This window comes from Phoca vitulina, unplaced genomic scaffold, assembly GCF_004348235.1.
Source record: "Phoca vitulina isolate PV1807 unplaced genomic scaffold, GSC_HSeal_1.0 scaffold3, whole genome shotgun sequence".
In the NCBI taxonomy this organism is placed as follows: domain Eukaryota; kingdom Metazoa; phylum Chordata; class Mammalia; order Carnivora; family Phocidae; genus Phoca; species Phoca vitulina.
The window spans coordinates 51626295-51648250 of NW_022589706.1; the positions used below are offsets into that span (position 1 = coordinate 51626295).

Sequence of the window (21956 nt, forward strand, 5' to 3'; positions counted from 1 at the left end):
GCCGATTGCTTTTGCTTTTTCATCTACCGTGATAACACTTGAAAGTGAGTGTGCCGCCTCATGCCGGAACTGGTTTCTAAGCAAATAAGTATTGAACGGTTTTATGGTTATTTTGGTATAAAATCAAAGCATTCAAACTTTGAGATACCTTTTTACATTCTTAATTTCTGTTTTTTTCCCCCTTTTCCCTTTGGGTTGAATTTTGTAATGAAGAAGAGAAGTTATTTATTCAGGGGCTTTTTAGAACAAACCCTAACACTTTGAAGAGTACTTGCTGTCAACCCATTTTTATTTAAAGTGAGGTATTTAGGGGTGCCTCAGTGGCTCAGTCGGTTAAGCAGTTAAGTGTCAGCCTTCAGCTCAGGTCATGATCCCAGGGTCCTGGGATTGAGCCCCATAGCGGGTTCCCTGCTCAGCAGGGAGCCTGCTTCTCTCCCTCTGCCTCCCCCCTGGCTTATGCTCTCTCTCTCATTCTCTCTCTCTCTCTCAAATAAATAAATCTTTAAAAAAAAAAAAGTGAGGTATATAAATAAATAAGTAAAAAACAAAATTTTATCAAGCAAGTCCCATAGTATCCCTGGTCCCATAAAATTTTACCTAAGATTTCTTGTCCCCAAATAAGTATCCACAACATCTTTTGCCAGAGTGACCTGTGGAAGTCATAGGTTGGGCAGGTAATATTAGGCAGAATTGTGGGCTGAAAGGAACAGGAGGTGAGAAGGCCTATCTACTCTCTCTCATTTACTAGGCACAATCTTTGGCTCATCCACCGACCTCCCTGAGCCTCAATATCCTCACCATTAAATGGGAATAGGATGCCTGTCCTTATTGCAAAAGGGTATATGTAGTGTGAAATGCTTTGCAAGCTTTAAAAAGCTGAGCAAACGTGATGTAATCATTTTTATTGCCCTTACTATCTTCATGTTAGGTAAGACACGATCATAAGCAAGGCAGAGGTGTATCCAGAGTTGCCTTTTATATATTTTTTCTGAGTCACTTACTTACTGGGTTTCTTCCTCCCTAGTCGAGACACAAACCTAAGTGGGGATAAGCTCATTATTGAGGACCTACTTACTGTAGCGCAATGAGTGTGCATTATCAAGATAACAAGTTTGGAAAGGAAAATGAGGACACCCACAAACGAATTTTAACTATCTGTGAATGATGCTTTATTTTGAATTTCTCTCGTATTTCTCTTTCTTTACTTTGGCTGTCAGCATGTGGCTTACTTGTAGAGGACTTGTTTTTTGCTGACTTCCAGTCACTTCTGAGCAGAAATATTTCTTAGAAGTATGGAGAGGATCATTTGTCACTGCTCATATTGAGTAAGGAAAAGTCAGAGAAATCTGAAGATGTACTAAGTCTTTCTGGTTATTGTGTTTAATGGGCTTTCTCCAAAATTCTGAAAGTCAGTAGAAATGGAGAGAGAAGAAAGTTTAGAAAAGGAGATTGAATGACTCCCAAAGTGAAGTTCTCCTGCTCAGTGGGAAACTTCTCAGGGTTTCCATGTGAAATTCTTCCTTGCCTCCAAAGAAACAACAACTTGGGTTTCACAATAGTGTGAAAGAGTATCTTTCATATTACCAAGAATATTGCCTTTGTTTTAAAGATGTATTCTAGACCTATGCTTTTTATCAACTAGGATAAACGTGTCTCAGTTTTATGTATATTAACTTTGATGAAATGTGTTTTATAGCTTTTGCTTCTTTCCTCTTCCATTAGGTTCTTGTTCATTCTCTTAGGTCCTAAGGGAAAAGCCAAGTCCTACCATGAAATTGGCAGAGCCATTGCCACCTTGATGTCTGACGAGGTAGGCGATCTGGAACATGGTCATCTGTGACCGTCCCACTTGTATAGTTTTCATACTGTGAATTGGCTGTCACGATTTATTCAGTTAGAATTATATGGTTATCAGCCTTTATGACATGAGTCACAGTCATTCATGGCAGATGAGCTGATATCTACACAGTTTTCAAAAAAAACCAAATTTTATGTTGGAATAAGATATAGGTTCCTTTCTTTTTCTAAGCATTTGCAATTCTTAAAACTGATATATATGAAATATTCTTTAAAAAGTTCAAATCACTGTATTAACTTAAGCTTTGTCTCTTAAAATTTTTAATATATTCATTCTGGGAGCTCAGGTGTCCATATATCATATTGTTTCGGAAATAATGGGTTCTGTAAAGTAATGCATAATAAAACGGATCATGCATTTTTCCCTAGGTATCAGAAAGTACCTGTGTTTATGGTCTTCTTATCTTGTGGGAAGGAATTATACACACACTAAAATGCATTAGCAACCGTTACTGCAGAGTATCTAGTACTTTGGAATTATAACCTTACTCTCACAACAGCTGAGTGTTGTTACACACATCTTAGGTACAGTGAAACCCTAAACCCTAGTCTCAGTAGGAGAAATACAATTAGGATATGGGATCACTGATTTCTGCCTCTGTGCCTTTTTAGCTTACTCTTTTCCCAAACGTTGTCCTTTTGCTTTATTACTTGATTTTTTAGCTTCTCCATGTGTTAAGTGGAGAATAGGGCATTTAGTTATGGAAGTTCTAGTTGGTGATTACTGAGATGGTTACTTTAATGTGAGACCGAGAACATTGATGTGTAGCTATGCTGGTTTCCCCCCTTGAGGCAACTAAGCCTCTCAGGGGGCTCTTTTGTTTATTTTTGTATGTTTATATTTTCTTAAAAAAAATTCCTTCCTCCTAAGATGTAGCAATTAGAAATGCTCTAGGCTCTACGTGACAGAAAAATCTGATTTATAGTGGCTTAAACTATTTGGGGTTTATTCTTTTGCTCACATACCAGGAAATTTGGAGGTAGGCAGTTGCTAGAGTTGGTTTAACATAACTGCTTCATGATAAATCAAGAGCCACGGCTCTTGTTTTGTGGTCTTAAGATGGCTACTACAGTCAGCTCCAGCCATCTCTTCTGTAGTTGAGGCAGGAAGAAGGGGGTAGGAATGTTAGCTGTATCTATCTCTTTTAACAGGTATTCTAAAGGTTTCCAGACAGCTTTTTTCTTTTATCTCATTGGCCAGAACTGTCAATCCTTATCTGAAGGGCAGGCTGGACGAGTGACCCTGTGACTCCAGCCTCCGTAGTTGCTGTGCCCGCTGCGGACGAGGTGCTGGCACTTTGGACTGCCCTGCCCTCAACCTCACAACCCCCCAGACCATGACATGTTATTTGTTTGACAGCTTTTAAAAATTCTTGTTTGAAGAGAAGAGATTTAGTAGCAATCTTTAAGAATAGCTAAGGATGTTAAACAGGGGCCATCTTTTCTCCTGGTGACTGAAGTATTTGACTTACGAGGTATGAAAAGGTGTAAAGGACTTTCAGCTCATCAGCTAGGTTAGAAGAATGGAATGAAACGCAAAGAGGATTACGTGCATTCTGGAAGCTCCTTCTTTGGATATCTGTATAAAAGACACGAAACATTTGCTGCCTTGGATGACTTAGTTATTGCCTTGCTAAAAGGTTAGACAGATGATCACCTGCTTAAAGCCCTTTGCTTTACGTGTTAACAGTATAACTTAGATTTTTCTTCGTTTAATAGCTAACATTATTTGTGTGTTTGAGAGTTGCAATGTTTGGGTCTTAACCCGATCTTAACACTCAGCTTGAACTTTTCCTTTTTGAATTACCAGCAATGGTTTGTCCCAGTCATTTTTATTTCAGAGAATGACTCTTCTGTATATTTCTCCAAACCATTTTCATCTGGCTTCCACAGCAACTATAGCAGTAATGGTACATACCAGTGGGAGATGAAAGGCAATGTTGTGTTGCAGTATTGATAAAAATAAAAAACATATAAAAGAAACACAGCTGTTTTCTCATGCCTCTACTTATATTCTTTGGGTTCAGAATCAGAATACCAAAATAGTTTGGGACAAGCTGATAGGAAGTATGAAAATATGATTATATTGAATATATATTAAATATTAAAGTGGATTATAGATTGCCTTTCTCAGGCTCGGCATGCTGTGAGGCATGTGAGGCATGGAGAGGCATGTAGAAGGTTCTCTTGTCGATCAGCACATCTCTTACTACCCTTTAGGTGTTCCATGACATTGCTTATAAAGCAAAAGACAGGCACGACCTGATTGCTGGCATCGACGAGTTCCTAGATGAAGTCATTGTCCTTCCACCTGGGGAATGGGATCCAGCAATCAGGATAGAGCCTCCCAAGAGTCTTCCATCATCTGACAAAAGGTAAATTATCAGGCAAAAAGGTTGTGTTCAGAAAAGGAAATGGGGTCAGGTGACTGTCCTAATACTGTGTTTTCAGGTTCCCATTTAACTTGATGTATCCTCTCAAAGGACTCTCATCGGTGCTTTGGTTTGACATTTCATCGACACTGTAAAATGAATGTTGTATGTTGTTATCTTCTTCAGTGATTGCAAATTAGAGATCTCAGGTTATGATATTGGAATACATTGTAGAGATTTTTGGAGGATGTGTTGGGGACTTCCTGTACATGTAGAAAGATCGGTTTCGTCAAGATGAGTCCCTATAGATTTAAGAGGTTAAGAAATTGGGTGGGATAATTTTGGAGAAGCCATTTTCTGGAAATCTGTTATTTTCCAGGTGAAACAGTTTCCCCTCTTATATAATATACAACTCATTCAGCTTTTTATTTATCATTCATTTGTCTCCCCTCTAAATATAACACTTTAAGAATTGCCTGTCAGGGTGGCAGAAGGATATAATGACCTTTCTCCCAAAGGGTTTTCAGTCCATCTCTTCATTAGTCTAGTGCATGACACACAGCTAAGAAGCAGATGAATAAAATAAACTAATATTCTCTTGGGCTCTGTTGTCTTGCTTAGAAAGAATATGTACTCAGGTGGAGAGAATGTTCAGATGAATGGGGACACACCCCATGATGGAGGCCATGGAGGAGGAGGAGGAGGACATGCGGATTGTGAAGAATTGCAGCGAACTGGACGGTAACTGATGGATTCTTTTGCCATTCATGATGAGGATCTCTTGAGATCTTAATTTCCCTTCATCTTCCTATCTGCATTTGATTCACTGGCCAATAGATATTTATATTGATTAGTCACAGGCACTGGGGACGCAACAGTGAATTGAACAAAAACCCTGTGTCCTTTTGGGTCTTCCTTTGCAGGGGTGGGAGACAAACACTGAGAAGATGAAAAAACGTGGTGATGGTTTTCTGGGGAAAACTAAAGCAGAAGTAGGGAGTTTGGCTATGGGAGAAAGGTATTCCAATTTAAATAAGGTGGTCAGAGAAGGCCTTACAGAGAATTGCAGCCAGTGAGGAAAGTCCTGAAGGAGGTGGAGACAGACCCAGCAGATGGGGGGCGGGGAGAGGAGACTGCAAAGAGCCTGTGGTTTGTGCTGGGTTGGCATCCAGGCCATGAAGTGAGGGAGGAGGTGTTAGAGAGAAAATCAGAGGGCCTCTGCGTGGGTGTGAGTGAGCGGCAGGAAGACAGCCATGTGCCTGTCTTCATCATTTGGCTTTTGGGATCCCATCCCTTCCCTGTATATTTACTTACAAGTGGGGAACATATTACAGAAATGAGGTACTCACAGGTCATGGTCTCCCTAGCCTGCTGTTGAGCATTCAGGTTTCCCAGATTGCTTTTGTCAATCTCCTTTGATGATAATTCTTCCTTTTCTTTCCACTGTTAGATTCTCCATTTTCTTTTGGATTAAGTAAAATTTTAAGTAGGATACTCGTTTTACAAAGATAGGACTTTTTAAGGACATTGAGGGTTTTATGAAAACACAAAAGTATGTCTTTTTAATATGCGATTGAATCTGAATAAAATGATTTTGTTCCTCTGATGACCACTTGGGTTTCTCTCTGAAATTGAGGGGACATTATTTCTCTCCCCTTTTTTTCTTAAAGAATAGAGAACATAAGACCTTCTCTCCCTTTATTTTTTTCTGAATAGTTCTTTACAAACTATTTTTACTAGGAATATCCTTTTACTTTTCTATAGATATGAGTTCTGGGATTCAACTCCTTTACTTACTTACTTATTATTTTTTCAAGATATGAAACATTTCAATAGAGGAAATAGGGATTTCTGAATTCCTTGCTTTATTTGTTGTTAACTTTAAGACTGCCTTTACAAAGTGTAGGTCACTAGGAAGGTCAGTTTTGATAATCTTAAATAATAGTAATTATGATAGGATTAATACCTTACATATGTTTTTTTTGACAGTTTAAAAATAATTTTATGCAAATAATCTCATTGGTATGCAAGCATATAGAATTATACTATGTCTTTAAAAATTCAACTCCTTTATTTAATCAGACTGGAATTTCATGCTTGTGTATTTCACTTCTTCCTAAATGCACTGACTGTGTGCAGCATGCCCAGTACCATGCTCAGCCCTGTGCCTACCAAGAAAACTGCAGCCGGGCCACTGAGTGCGGAGAGGGCCAGCAAGCCCCTCCTCCTCCCCCCCAATCCTGATAAAGTATGATAGACTGCGGTGGAAATCTGAACTCTGAGTGGAGGGTCAGGACTTCAGAGAGCTGCTGAGCTCTGAGGGCTGGCCTCCTAGGCAGCAGGAAGGGGGTGGGGAAGGCTGAGATGTGAGGTTTGGTTGGGAGGGTAGGTTGACTGATGCACAAATAAGGCAGCTGACCTACTAATGTGTGGAATGGGGCCGAGCTTGCAATGCTCTTCCGACACATACTGGCCTGGCTTCCTCCCTTCATTCCTCTGGGACCTTATTCCCAAAGTCACCTGCTCAGGAGGTCCGTTCTGGCCACTCCAGTATTTCAACCATTGCTTCTCTAGCACTTCATAACCCTCTTCCCCACTTAATTTTTTCCCTGATTTTTAGGACCCTGAATTTGACTTAAATTGTCTGTCCCCCATCTAGAAGGCGAAACCCCCGAGGGCAGGTATTTGTGCCTGTGTTGCTCACCGGTGTGTCTCCAGCACCTGGAGTAGGGCTGGGCATATTGCAGGTGCTCGGTAAGCACTGCGGAATGATGAATGGGGCTGGAAAGGAAACCGTGGCTAGCTTATAAAGGACTTTACATGCTCTGCTCACATGTTTGGATGTTTTTCTTCAAACTGAGAAATTTTAATTCATCTACACAATTCACTCTTGTCTAAAAACCAACTGTCTGTTTTTTAGGGAATGTGACACCCAATTTAGTGACCACAACAGAGACAGATAGAAGAAAATGTATTCTACAGTTTTCTGGTTTTCCCTGAAGTGGTTAAGTAGAGCTTGTTGATTCAAACACTTTGAATACAAATTCTTTGTGGCTTCATAGGTTATCTCTTGGTTAATTTGATGGCAATTTGTTTTACATTGTCACATGTTTGCTTTCTCCCTACCCAGGTTCTGTGGTGGACTAATTAAGGACATAAAGAGGAAAGCACCATTTTTCGCCAGTGATTTTTATGATGCTTTAAATATTCAGGCGCTTTCAGCAATTCTCTTCATTTATCTGGCAACTGTAACTAATGCTATCACTTTTGGAGGACTGCTTGGGGATGCCACTGACAACATGCAGGTGGGTTTGGTTTGGGGGAAGACACAAATAGTACAGCCCAGATTGCCTTCCTCACCCCTCCAGCTCAGCTAGAAGCAGATGGCCTTTCAGTTACTCAGCGTGATTTTCTTTCTTTTGCTGGATGCTGCATTTTACTTTGCTTCTGGCCTGCTGCTATATTTCCAGCATTTTAGTAATTACAAAAATAGCTCGATGAAATCTGGCTTGAGTCACAAGTGGGGAGAAGAAGGGAAGGAAATGAAGATATACAATTCTATTTGGGCAAAAGCATATCAGCTGCTTTAATTTTTGTGCAGGGCACCAGGTTTAGATCTTCTACTACCTTGAGTGAGCGGACCATATTCTGTTAAACTTGATGAACACACTCTTTCTGGGAATACATGATTAGCTTCATTTTACACATGAGCAAACAGTCATCAAAAAATTGAGTGATTTGCTTGAGGTTGGATTTGCATATCTATCAGTAGAACTCAGCTTTTAGGAATGGAAGTTAAGAGTTGTTTCTCCTATTCTTGAATCTGCCTGTCATTAAGCTGTAAAGACCCTGGTTTGACTTACTTTGTACAAAGCACAGTTTGTTGGTTACTCTCCAGGTGCCATTTGCCATCCTTTTTTATCAGTAACAGCTAAAGTTTTTGTGGTAGAAAAGATATTTTGGATGCCCTCTAAGCATTGTGCTAGGTGCTGAATACGGAGTGGTGAGTGAAGCTGGTATTTTGTTTTTCTAAGGTTTATTTATTTGAGAGAGAGAGAGAGAGAGTACGCAAGCATGAGTGGGGGGAGGGGCAGAGAATTTTCAAGCAGACTCCCTGCCCAGCGTGGAGCCTAGCGTGAAGCCCCGCGCAACCCATGAGATCATGACCTGAGCCTAAACCAAGAGTCAGACGCTTAACTGCTAACCAACTGAACCACCAGGTGCCCCTGAAGCTGGTATTCTTAATGAGAAGAACCAGATTCAAGCCCTTTTCAAACCCTGTCCTTCTGCTTTACTACTTATTACTGATTAACCTATGTGACATTCATCAGTGCTGCCAGCCAGCTTATTAAAAAAAAATACAGCCGATTCCAAAAGATTGCTTTTCTTCTACCTTTGTTTTCTTCTCTGCACACCTTTATATTTTAGATTCTGCTGAAACACAAAAATACAGTGGAGACCACATATGATGACATGTATTTTGACCCAAGTAAAAAGGGAGAGATTACTTTAAGCCATTGTATTTAGTCTGTGAAGAGCATTTTTATTTTTTCTTATCTATTATTAGATAGCCCTTATCTATTATTGCATAGCACATTGATCCAAAACTTAGAGGCTTGCAACAGCCATTTTATTCTCCTCTCAGGTTTCAGGGGTTGGCTGATGGACTCATCTGGGGTGGTTCCCTCTTTGGGCTCATACATTTGCAGTGAGGCGGCAGCTGAGGTTAGAGTCACCCGAAGGCTTCTTAGTCACATGTCTGGTGCCTAGGTTGGGATGTCTGGAACAGTTGGGGACAAAGGACTCTGAACATGACTTTTCCACGTGGCTAGCTTGGCTTTCTCATAGCTGGGGACTGTGGTGACCCTTGAGAGCTCATGCCCTATTTGGAAGGGGGCACTGGCCTCTCAGCTTTGCTCGTTCCCATGTGAATATGTGCTCAGTATGATTTTGCTTTCTGATTTTCAAAAAGAGGCTGAAAACTCAAATTTTCTTATGTGAAATCTAGTGATTTTTAAATATTGGCAACTAATTAACATTAAAAAAAATAACATTGTGCTGGCCAGAAAGCACATGTGTGTTATGTTCCCAGTGAGAGACCTGCAGTGTGGGGAATAGAAACCAAGCATGGTAGGGCACAAAGATGAAGTACACCGATAGGGTGTTTTCCCCTTTTTTTTCCTCATTCATAAGATAGGAATGAATAAATTAAACTGTAACAGTGATATCAGTAGTAGTATTTTTATAAGTCTGATCTATATCCAAATTGGGCAGTTTTTCTTCCTCCAAATGAGAGCATAATGATAACTAAATCAGATCATTCAAGAAAACAAGTGGAGAAGAGAGCACTGGGGAAGCACCTGAGGCCAGCACGAAGAACGTAAGACTGGCAGCCACGTTAGGAAAATGAAAGAAAGCTGTGATTTTGAGAGAGTGGCGAGCTAAGCTCTGTCTTTCAGAATATATGGAGACTTTCTTGTGCAGATAATTTTTAAACACGTGGCTTTCCATGAATGTTCTTTTCATTGAGATAGAGAAATTATGACACTTCCTATATGTTAGTTTATTGCATTTTTAAAACTGAATTGAACCCCTTTTCAGCTTCATAAGACTTAGCTTTAAAACATGGCATCTGAGATGAGGAAGAAATCTGTTAAAGTCTGTTGTTGATCTGTTCTAGGTGAATTTATTTCCATATGCGCAGGTTTTGGGGAAAGTAAAGGATTCTGTTGTGTAACATATGTAGTAATCATGGGTATTTCGTCTGTGATAAATGTCATGGGAAAGGCCTTGCTGGTGGAGTAAGCAGTTTTCTGAGTTCTGCAGACTTCAGGAGAAACGTAAATGCTTTCAGCGCATCAGGATGCTAGGTTGTCTGCTAAAAGGACCATTTGCTGGATGTCACTCCTAGGAGTTGACTTAATTCAATGTATCAAATTCAAACCTAGGAGGATATGTGCCAGACATATTCTGCTTATTTTATTAATAGATTTTGTAACCTCTATTGATAATTTCACTGAAACTGTGAACTCAGTGTTTTAAGTCTGACTAGAAATATTGAAGGGCGTATTTTTCTTTCACTTCTGGTCTTTTTCTTTGAAGAAATGTATTGGCCAAGTACTGCAGTTTGGTACTTGTAGAAGTCACAGTGGGTGGTAAAAACACTGAAAAAGAAGGATAGAAAATTAATGATTGTTAATATGTATTTGTTGAACTAAATAGTCTATTATCTATTTCTTTTGGGCAAACTAATGCTATTAGTGAGTGGATGCATAGATCTAAGCACTGGATTTATAGATCTAAAATAGTCTGTATAACTAGAACTTAGCTAGTGGGTGTGTGCGACTTGCGTGTGCACACACACCCAACTCAGTCATTTTATAGTGATTTTACATATCCCAGTATTTCAGTAGGAAACATTTTACCTGTAGTCATTATACTAGATTTTCTTGCGGTGGTAGATGACTTAGATTGATATTTCTATTGGTTTTATCTATTTTAAGGACTATAGAGTAAGGGGACTTAGTATGTTGAAAAGCATCTCAGTATAGAAAGAGCATGTCCTTGAACATACAGAAGTTTTGATGCTCTAGCAATAGAAATCTTGACTTGGCATCAGGACAACAAAATATTTTGTGGAGTTGGTGCTAAGTCCCGAATCATTTCCCAGGTCCATGGCAGAGGTTGATTTATTCCTTTGCAAATATTTATTGAGTGTCTGCTGTGTGGCAGACACTATTTTAAGTGCTGGGGATACAGATAAGTGACCAAAATAGATAAGAATCCCTAGTCTGATGGTATTTACAGTCTAGGGTGTTGATAAGGCATTCTTTTTCTATGTCCCCAAGAGATACCAGTAGTGGTATGTAGTGGGCTTACGTAGGGGGTAAAGTCCTCTGGGTCTATTTGACTTTCGAAACACTAGATCAAGACTAAGCAGAACATTGACATAGTCTGAAGTAATCGTCAATTATATCACATGCCTTTATAATGTGGCAGCGGGTTATTCTCAAAAGCACAAGCAGCTCAAATGAGTCAACCAAGAATAGTGTCCTTGCTTTTAAAGGCAGACAGCTCAGAGATGGTTCACATAGGGCCTTTATTGTCAGGCTACAAATAGACATGGGTGCTGGTACAAACATGTTGTGAAAACACAGATGAGTCACTGCACTGTTGTTGTTTAAGCAAACCCTTCTGCCAGCTTCTGTGCAGGAGGTCTTCCTTGCTCGAAGACAGAAATTTACATTTAGGCATTTCTTACAGAGCTGAAGTATATATATGTGGTATTAACACTAATCATAATAAAATATATGTATGTTTAGTATTCCTACATACGCACTTGTGTGTGTATCTGTCCCCACGTCATTAGAAGCGGATCTTGGGAGCCATATGGATCATTTCCTATGGACCTATGTTCAAAATGAAACAGTTGAAGCTACGATGGCTCTAAGTGTAATCAATTGATAATGGCCACATGGATGACTGCACAAATTTCCCAACTTGGCACACCCATCGGAGCCATCAGCCTGCACCGAGAGGACTCTAAGGCTTTCAGAGGGGGTACTCATGGATTCCTTGGGCCTCTGGGGTGACTGAACTGCTTTGCCACGAGTTGACCATAGATTTATCTAGGATCCAGCCCTGGCTTGTGCCTATTTCCTGTTCCTGTCGTTCAAAAACAAAGGACTAGAGCATACGCTTTCTGAGGTCCGGGAAATGTGCAACACTTTTATTATCCTTCTCAGTACGCCCCACTCTAATAATGCTCGGGTCCTCTTGCCATGCTGTGATGTAAACAAAGGGTTTTCAGCCTCACCACCCTAGAAGCATGTCCTTTCCACAACTAAACTCTGTGACCATGCATACCGACTCACTGCACTGTATTTATATTCTTGGTTGCCAAGCAGGCTTACCATTCTGTTCATTTAGATACTTCTGATTAAATTGTTAAACATTGATTTAATAAATATTTATGGATAGCTTAGTCTATGGGCAAGTTACCCATACAGGGAACACTTTTTGATACTCTGTGGCAAGTCTTTGTGTTTTTAAAAGTTGTTCCTAGCTTTATGGAACACAGAAAAATCTTTTAACTCAAATCGACATTGTTGATTGTGAATGACTGAGCATAGTCTAGAATGAAGAAAGTCATTTTAATTTCTTTCCCCAGAGTAAATATAATCCTATTTTCACAAACCTTTTAGCAAAAGGATACAGTAAGATTTTTAGAATTCTGTGAATTTTGTGTTATTTTTGGAGCCTAACGGAGCACATTTTAAGGAAATTTGTCTCATAATAGGGAACATTTATAGCTGGCATCTCCAAATTTGAAGCTTTATTTTAACATACTGCTGTGCTGAGAATATTTAATCAATCTGCTGAGGTTGGAAATGTATCATTTCTTCTTCACATATGATATTCCTCCCTAAGATAGATACTTCTTTATGAAGTTTATCATGTGCACTTTATAACCAATTGCTTCATTATGGTGAGGACTGTATAGTAATTTCAACTTACCTAAGTGTTGCACTTTGGCACCAAAATGCATTTCTTTCTTGAAGTGGAAATGTAAGGTGGTATGTTAATCTGCCTGAAACAGTCTTCCAGAAACATAGGAGAGTTTTAAAAAGTTAGGGAGAGATAGTCTGTTGGAATGATACAGGTGGGTTGTTTTGGTAGTCAAAAGTAAGTGTGTATTGGGGCACCTGGGTGGCTCAGTCGGTTAAGCATCTGCCTTAGGCTCAGGTCATGATCCCGGGGTCCTGGGATTGAGTCCTACGTCAGGCTCCCTGCTCAGCGGGGTGTCTGCCCCTCCCTCTCCATCTGCCTCTCCCCCAGCTCATGCTCTCTCTCTCTCAAATAAATAAATAAAATCTTTAAAAAAATATAAATGTGTATTAGTGACAAAGTAAGGGGCCTGGCATTGCTTTCTTGCCTCCAATGTGTATGCTGGCTAGCTAAATAATTTGCTTCACTTCATGTACAAGTTCTGAATTAATCCTGTTTGATTAAGGTTAAGTCAAATGTAACCAAATTTTTCACTTACCAGAACATATTTGGTTGGTTTTTTCAACCGAAAGACCTTTGTCAACTCTGTTTTCTTGGTAATTAGAAAAGGATAGTGATTTGGGCAGGCTGGCGATCCCACATGTGACATCCTAAAACTATTTCATGTTTGTCTTGAAATTATGTTGAAATACCTTTATTTTTAATAATATATAATTATGCATTGTAGAAAATTCAAACAATGCAGAAAAACTACATAAAAGGTAATTTTACCCTTAAACTCATCACTCAGAAATGACCATTATTAACATTTTCATGAACATCTTTTCTATATCTTGCAATGCATGTGTAAGGAGATAGATTGATGTATAAGATTTTATATAAATGAGATCATATACCTGCTGTTTCATAACATGACTAGCCCATTTAATGGAAGTTTTTCCACTTCAGTATGGATCTTGAACATTATTTTTAATGACTACATCTATTTATACACATGATGATGCATGTCCTATAATTTACCTAATAAATCCCCTATTAGTACACTTTCAATTTTCCCAAATTTTCTCATTTATAAACAAACTGTGGTGCTTAACTATGTTTTCATTCTTTGTAATTATCTCCTTAGAGTAAAATCCCTAGCAGAATGTTTGCAGGATATTCTTATTTTATTTTTTTATATTTGTTTTAAATTATACTCCCAAAGATTATACCAGTTTATACTACCGCCAATAATGGACAGGACTGCCCACTTATATGCACACTTTCAAAAACTGGATTTTGTCCCATATTCTCATTTTTGCCATTCAGTGGGTTGAGAATGATAGATCATTATTACTTATTTCAAATTTCTTTGATTTTTAGTGAGGGTGAATGTCCTTCCGCATTTTTATTGACTATCTATACTTGTTTGTATTTGTGTCCTTGGTATATTTTCCTTTTAGGTATTTGGTTTTTTTCTCATTGACTCATAAGAACTCTTTGTGTAATAAGGATAGTTTCCCTTTACTTATCAAAAATATCACAAATACGGGCACCTGGGTGGCTCAGTCATTAAACATCTGCCTTCGGCTCAGGTCATGATCCCAGGGTCCTGGGATCGAGTCCCACATCGGGCTCCCTGCTCGGCAGGAAGCCTGCTTCTCCCTCTCCTACTCCCCCTGCTTGTGTTCCTGCTCTCGCTCTCTCTCTCTGTCAAGTAAATAAATAAAATCTTAAAAAAAAAAAATCACAAATACATTTTTCCTAGATCTGTCCTGTGTCTTTTCATCTTATTTATGATTTCTTTTGCTATACAGATTTTAATTTTTGTGTATTCAAAAATCTTCAAGCTTTTATAGTTTTTTATTTTTGTTATATATTTAGAGAGGCTTCCCCGCTGCAAGATTAGAAAAATATTTGCCCTCATATCTTAGTATTTTTATGTTTTCATTTAAATTTTTTTATCCATCTGGAATTGATTTTTGGGTAAGGTTATACTGGCATTTGATGTTTGGGCATTTCAGCTGCTCTAGGCACATATTCGTAGCTCTTCAAACAAACAAATATTGTAAAGCCTCCCTGTCTTGCCCATTCATTCTGTTGGACTTGGAATTGTGGCTCTTTGGTGAAGGTTTTGGCTCATACTTTTCTGCAAGCAGGGAGCTAATTCATCTTTCAGTCTTCCCTGTTTCTTCAGTTCTTGCCGGACAGTGTAAACAGAAATCCTGTTTATGATGACAAAGCACTTTTAGGCAGAGTAGATGGCAATAAGGATTTGACAGCTGCGATCTGTCAGGACAGAAATCACTGATTTATAGGCTGTAGCTACACAGGTGAAATAAAAAATGAGGGCTGGCTATCCAGTCTTCTTCCCTAGTGCAGATGAATGGTCTGTGTCACTGGACCTTAACAAATGCTAGCAGGTGGTTCTGATTTGGCAAGAGGAAGGGAGGTTTTCTGAATGGGTGCACCTCAAATTTGAGCCATATGAGAATCACCTGGGGAACTTAAAAAAAAATACTGATTCCCCAGGCATGATCTTCAGAGATCGTGATTTAATTGTTCAAGGTAGAGCTCAAGAATCAGTATTTTTTTTCTTTTAAAAAAAACAAAACAAAAACTTCCCAGCTAATTGTCATGTGACCCAAATTTGATTTAGAGACTTGCATCATTTCTTCACTTTACTTCTAATCATGTGGCTTGGCTTTCTGCTGGGGACCTGCCATCAAAACTCCTGCAGATAATTCAGGTCTGCCGGCCTATTTCCAGTGGCCATGTCTAGATGGCATTAGGCTGCATCATTCTTCTTGGCTAGACTCCGCTAGAGAAATTTAATTTTATTATTCTACACAGTTTTTTATAAATTACCACGAACACGGGCTGAAATTTCTTTTTATGGTTAGAAACAGTTGAGTTTCTTTTTAGAAGCTTGAAATATTACAATTAAGTCAGTGAATACTTTATCATTTACTGCCAACAAAATATTTTCTTTTCCAAGTTTTACTTGGTTGAAAATTGTCAAAGACATAGAAAATGTTTTGTTTTCTTGGGCAGTTGTGCTGCATTTCTCCTGTTACTGCCGTCCACACTGCCTAAATGGTTGTGATGATTATTCTAAATAATGAATTCCTCAATAAAAAGGACATAAAACAAGAAGGGTCATTCTTGAGTGTCCTGTGAAGATACTGAATTGCAGTAAAGTCAAAGTTGACAGCATACATTTTTAATTTTTAAGGTTTCATCATCTTTTGAATGTGCTTGTTTGACATTAGTGCGGACAGGCAAGATGGCCCTGGGGCCCTTGTCACAGGTGGCTTCAAGACCTAAAGTGCTGGTGTTACCAATTACGGTTGAATTTTTTTTTTTTTTTTCCCTAAGAATCTTGTTCCTATGGTCTGACTTCTTTTATGCTTGATTTTTCTATTATGGGACTTGTGCTCATTTTCTTGACTGTTTTGTAAAATAGGGACCATCTTTGGTTTAACTTCATACCCTGATATTAAGAGAAACACGTTCATAAATTGTTTTGGATGTGGGTTTTGACTTCACGTCTGTAAAGTAAAACAAACTATTCTGTTTTATTATAGCCAATTCCATGTGTTTAGTAACACAAGGAATAAAAAGAAGCAACTCTCAATGGCTGTAGTATTGCCCCCTAATAAGGCTTCTGTTGATTTGGGATTTGCTCGGGGATATGTTCAAAGTCTAAAGAGGTTTTTTTCCCCCATTTCCTCTGAGGACTAATCTTCATTTTTTTCTTTTCATGTCACTCCATTCAACTTCCTCTCTCCATCTTTTCCCTCTTCTGACGAAAAGAGGAATAGTAGAGGCAGGTTGGAGGAAGAGGATGAAGCAGCAAACGAAAGAAAACCCACGTTTCATTGTATCTATGTTCTTAGCTCTTTATATATTATTGTCTTTCTTAGTCCACATCATTTTCCTTGAAATAGCAGTCGATTTTACAGAAGAGAGAATTAGGATGCGGAGAGGTTGGTGACTGGGATTTAATTCAGATATCCCTGACTCCAAGACATGCTGTTTATGCTGAGCCACCTGGAAGAGACGCTGGAAATCATCTAGTTCAGCTTTCCGTCTTATATCTAAACAAATACTTTATGTATATGTTACTGTTCATAAAAAATGTATTATATATCGGAGACTATGCTAAACATTTTCCATGTATTATCTAATATGTATACTAACTGTTTAAAGCATAGAGAGATAAAGTAATTTGCTTAAAGTCATGGATTGAGTAAAGGGGATAGTCTAGCGTCACTTTGAGACTTTTTTTGACTTCAGAGTCCATTGTTAAACTACATCAACCCCATGTTTCCTACACGAAGAAACTAAAATCGACAAACTTGAAGTGACATTCCCAAGATCACTGGCTCTTTGGGGACAGAACAAAGTCTAGACTCTAGATTTCCTGACTGCTGGTTCTTTGCTTATTCTACTCTTCAACAGTGGGTGATTCTTGATCAGAAATGGAAGGAGATGAAAGCCTAACCAAAATGGAACTGGAGCACTTCGTGCTACCTGATTCTGCCACACCTCTGAGCTCAGCCACACACAGTCTCATGAACTGAATGAGAACTAATAGAGGCAGGGAGAAATCAGGGCTAAAAGTGTCTTTATGAGTTACAGCTATTAGAAATACACACACCCACATGGTATTTTCCTTTTTTTATATTCGTGAACCCTGAATATAATAAATCAGAAAACGGGTTTCTGATAGTTCACCTTATAAATTGCTTCAAATTCTAGTGAGTTGAACTGAAGTTTTTCAGTGCATGAGATTATTTTTAAAGTATCTGTATTGTCAAGAGGAACATATCAAAATGTGGTGAAAATGGTGCTTTTCTCAGAAACACTGCAAGTATCTCTAAGCTTAAGCAAGTTTCCAGTGCAGTGTATATAATAAATCACCTGTCTCTGTTTCAAAATTGTCAGCAACAGAATGGAAACTGTAGCACTTACCAAAAGATCAAGTACTGAAATAAAAATAATCTGCCTTTTAACAGTCACATGGTTTCCATAAATCAAAGCCATTTTCTGGAAGAAATTCACTGTTATCTTTACTGAGTGAGCAGCAACGGCTGTTGACCTTTGATTAAGTGGAACCTAGGGTATGATTTGGGAATTTCTTCTTCAGTTCCTTTGGCGTTTCCTGCATGCCTACAGAGCACATGGAGGGATAGTGCAAAGCTTGATGAGAGGAAGAAAAATAGGAAGGCCCCCAGAGACCCTGTGCTTGCCCTCAGAGAGATTAATAGCAATGTCAGATCAAGTAGAGAATTCTTAATCTCACATTTCTTCTTTCTTCCCTCATGTTCTCTCTTACACCCCAGCAGTACTGTATTTTGATCGTGCAGTAGTCATGAGAAATAGGCACTTTTCCATGCTTGATAAAGAATGATGCAGTGACTTTGCCTGTCCCATATACCCAGAATATGGCTTGTCCTGCCACATGGAACATTCCACTCCCACCCTTTCATGTTACACACGCTAAACTAAGTTATGAGAAAGATAAATTAAAAGACATTAAAAAAAACCCTCATTGTCAATGCACAGAAGGTGAAACACTGCATGTCCATGAAAATCCCAGCTGAGGGCACACCTTTTAGCCTTGCTGTGGGTGAGGTCGTGGTTGTGTGGGTACCCATACCCCATACACTTGGTGTGCCACACTGAATGGGCATTTGTTTATATCATTTAACTCTTCCTGAATCTCAGTATTTTCACATGTAAGAGATCAGAACTGTTTGTTGGGCACAAGGGAATCTCTTCTCTGCATAAATACAACCTGGTTCTGCCAGCCTTGCTTGTTATTCTTCATTCTGTCCCTCTGAAGAAGAATGAGGTGGATACCCTGATGATGTATGGAATGGCTATAAAATAATGGGATGGCATTCTTCAGTCATGTCGTAGAGCTTACATCCATGGAAACTGGGTCCCCTCCTGCCAGACTTTCAACCTAGACTTCTTAGACAGAAATAATTCTGAGCTGTTTCAGAATGTGGGTGCTTACTGTGTGAGAAGCCAGTCTTATTTGTCAACCCTTGTTTCTTTTGCCCTTTCCCCACCCCAACCCCGTTATTACATAGTACTGTTCTCAGGATTATCTGTTTTCTGAATTGAACTCGACCCTTCAAAGAGGAGGATGTGCTGTTGCCAGTGCCATTTTAAGGAGAATATTGCTGGCTCTGAAGCAGTGTAAAAAATATTTCGCGTAATCACTATAATAAGGGTCTCTTCGGATGGCTTTTAAGTGGGTATATCACTTAGTGTATTTAAGTTCTGTAACTTTTTTTTTTCATTTTGATATTTAAACTTTTATTGCTTAAAAAGACATTTTTAAAATTTGAATGTAGTTGACATACAATGTTGCATTAGTTTCAGGTGTAGAAAGAACATAGTGAGTCAACTTCTCTGCATGTTATGCTGTACTCACCACAGGTGTAGCCGCCATCTGTCAAAATACGATGCTATTACAATATCATTGAGTATACTTCCTATGTTGTGACTTTTACTCCTGTGACTTCTTCATTCCATAACTGTAACTTGATTTTAAAAAATAATTCCTGTGTAATCATTTCATTATATGATATGATAAATGAGTGAGAGTTGCTGGAGAACTTTCGGGGCTGTGGGAAGAGGTGGACAGAGGCTGACAAGTAGATAGGTTAACTGTTTGGTGGGGGGCTGGGAATGACTGAGTGGTGTCTCAGATTACCCAGAAATCCATTCTGCTCCAAACAGAGGGTGGTTTAGATTAAGAGATGGCTTGTTTTATGTAAACATAAATCATACTTCTATGAACAGGTAACTTATTGTTCATTTGAAGAGGGAGATCTTCCTAGTACCATTTTGTTTTAGTATACACATATAGTTATAGAGATCACACAATTTTGCTCTGTTATGTAAATTAACCTACCATTAAATATATATATTTGTGTCTTTTAAAGCTATAGAATATTTACTTATTTGAAATATGTTTATCTTACAGTTTTATGGTTTAGATGTCTACCCTTACGTATGAATAAAGGGGCTCTGTCATCTTTTTATATTTAAAAAATCATCCCTTGATAGAATACTATTTCAAGTTTAGAAAAGGATCCTCTTACAAATAAAAATGTGCTTTTCTAACTAAAATTCGAACTGATGAAAAATAGAGGATATGGACTAGTTTGCTATCGTCTGAGGCATTGGTCCCAAATGACATGATTAAGTAAATTACGATAATCTTTTAAGTCAGTGATACTTGATGGCTTACGTTTCCTTGTTCTTGTTTGGCTAAAGGAAAACAATGGGTTGAGTTTCCAGAGATAAAACCATAGGGAGGTGTGGCCACAAAGATTTATTTATTTATTTATTTATTTATTTATTTATTTATTTATATTTATTTTTTTATTTAACAGAGATAGAGAGCGTAAGTAGGCAGAGCGGCAGACAGAGGGAGAGGGAGAAGCAGGCTCTCCGCCAAGCAGGGAGCCCGATGCGGGGCTTAATCCCAGGACCCTGGGATCATGACCTGAGCTGAAGGCAGACGCTTAACCGACTGAGCCACGCAGGGGTCCCTGGCCACAAAGATTTAGTTATTCATGTCCCTACATGTATTTCCTCTAAAATAAATTAAAGCTCTTCTGTAAGTTTACACTGGAGAAGGAATAGATAATAAGAATTTTTTTTTTTTTGGAGTTGCTGTCTTAGAGATTGCAGGATAGAGGGCAACTTTTTTTTTGCCCCCTTTGCTCCCCTCTCAAATCTTTCCTTTAGAAAAAATAGCTTTTGTATTTAAAATGTAACCACTCATAAGTACCTGCTATGTGCAAGGTGACATCAGGCTGAAACAAACACTGAAGGTAACCACAGAGAGAAAAACAGCCCCCAAAGTACTGAATCACTTCTACCCACTTGGTGGTATTATTACACAGTGTGATTTCACATACAGAAGCTTCAGTTAATATTTTTAGAATGGATCAGAGTCACCTCCTTTTGCCTTCTGTCATCAGCCACCAGTCGTTATAATTCCTGTAGTTCTCTGGAGCGGGCTGGCAGCCCTTGGAGTAGGGAGAAGTGACTAAATCATATGGTGAAATACATGCTGATATTCCTACTGGTAAGAATCTTAATTCTTCACGTCTGTTTGCTGTGTTTGCTCTGGCCTTTGTAATAGCATATTCATGTGCTTAATTTCCCTAGTGCCATCACACATGGGAAGGAAAAAGGCGTGTTTCTTTTAACAGCTTTATTTTCTTTCTGTTAGGGTGTGTTGGAGAGCTTCCTGGGTACAGCTGTTTCTGGAGCTGTCTTCTGCCTGTTTGCCGGTCAGCCCCTCACCATCTTGAGCAGCACAGGACCTGTTCTAGTTTTTGAGAGGCTTCTATTTAATTTCAGCAAGTATGTATACACATATCTAATTATCAATTAGGATTCTTTAATTGTAGAACATTCATAGTCTAGATTGAGTGTAGAATAATAATTAGGTCGATCAGAACATGGGAATTTTAAGATGTGGAGGTTGGAAGGCCCTTGGAGACTAGGTATTCCAACACACATTTTATATTTGATCCAGCGGAGGCCCATATGATGTACTATCCGCTTGCCCTCATCGTCATTCTCTGCCCTTATAGCCTTGCTTTATGCTCCAGGGGCTGACCCCTGTGTGGATTGCAACACTAAGGCTACTTTGCCCGCTGGCTTCTTCTTGGGTTTGGTAGTGCTTCAATAGGACAGGAAGGGCGAGAAGTCAGGGTGAGTGTCTACCTCCCTGCCCCTCACTGTCCCCGCTTTAACACTGCAGTGTGGCAGGGGCTTGTCCCTTGCGTATAGCCCCTGTAAGGTGCCCCCTCTGTCCTGGTTCTAGCCCTCTCCAGGCTCTGGTGACTCTAGTCCTTCCTCGGCCTTTTCAAGCCACGAGGTAAAAATGGCTCCCTGATGTCGCTAGTCCCCCAGTACCTTACCATTCTCGGTTACCGGCACCTCTGTAAATAGCCCATTTATTAAGTTTTCCTCACAGTCCTGTTCGAGAATGCCTTCTATTTCCAGCCATGATCCTGACTGATACACTAGAGAAAGAAAATGTCTTGTTCAAGGTCACATGACTCATTAAGGAGAGAGCCCAGCTGCTCCGATAGATCCATTGCTCCTAACCCTGATCTCAGTGTTCTTAACTAAAGATACATTTTAAGAGTCAGCTGAGTAATAACATTTGTTGAGCGCTGATCATGTGCCAAGGTA

The 21956-nt window shown here is 39.1% G+C and overlaps 1 protein-coding gene across 3 annotated transcripts in view; it reads left to right on the forward strand.

Moving 5' to 3' along the window:
• Window positions 1-21956, forward strand: part of SLC4A4 (solute carrier family 4 member 4) — a 344097-nt gene that overhangs the window by 229189 nt on the left and 92952 nt on the right. For all 3 annotated transcript variants that reach the window (XM_032400517.1, XM_032400516.1, XM_032400515.1), the window contains exons 9-13: window positions 1723-1810; window positions 4078-4232; window positions 4851-4970; window positions 7360-7534; window positions 20983-21116. In XM_032400517.1, the coding sequence (XP_032256408.1) occupies window positions 1723-1810; window positions 4078-4232; window positions 4851-4970; window positions 7360-7534; window positions 20983-21116 (672 nt within the window). The remainder of the gene's footprint in view (window positions 1-1722; window positions 1811-4077; window positions 4233-4850; window positions 4971-7359; window positions 7535-20982; window positions 21117-21956) is intronic.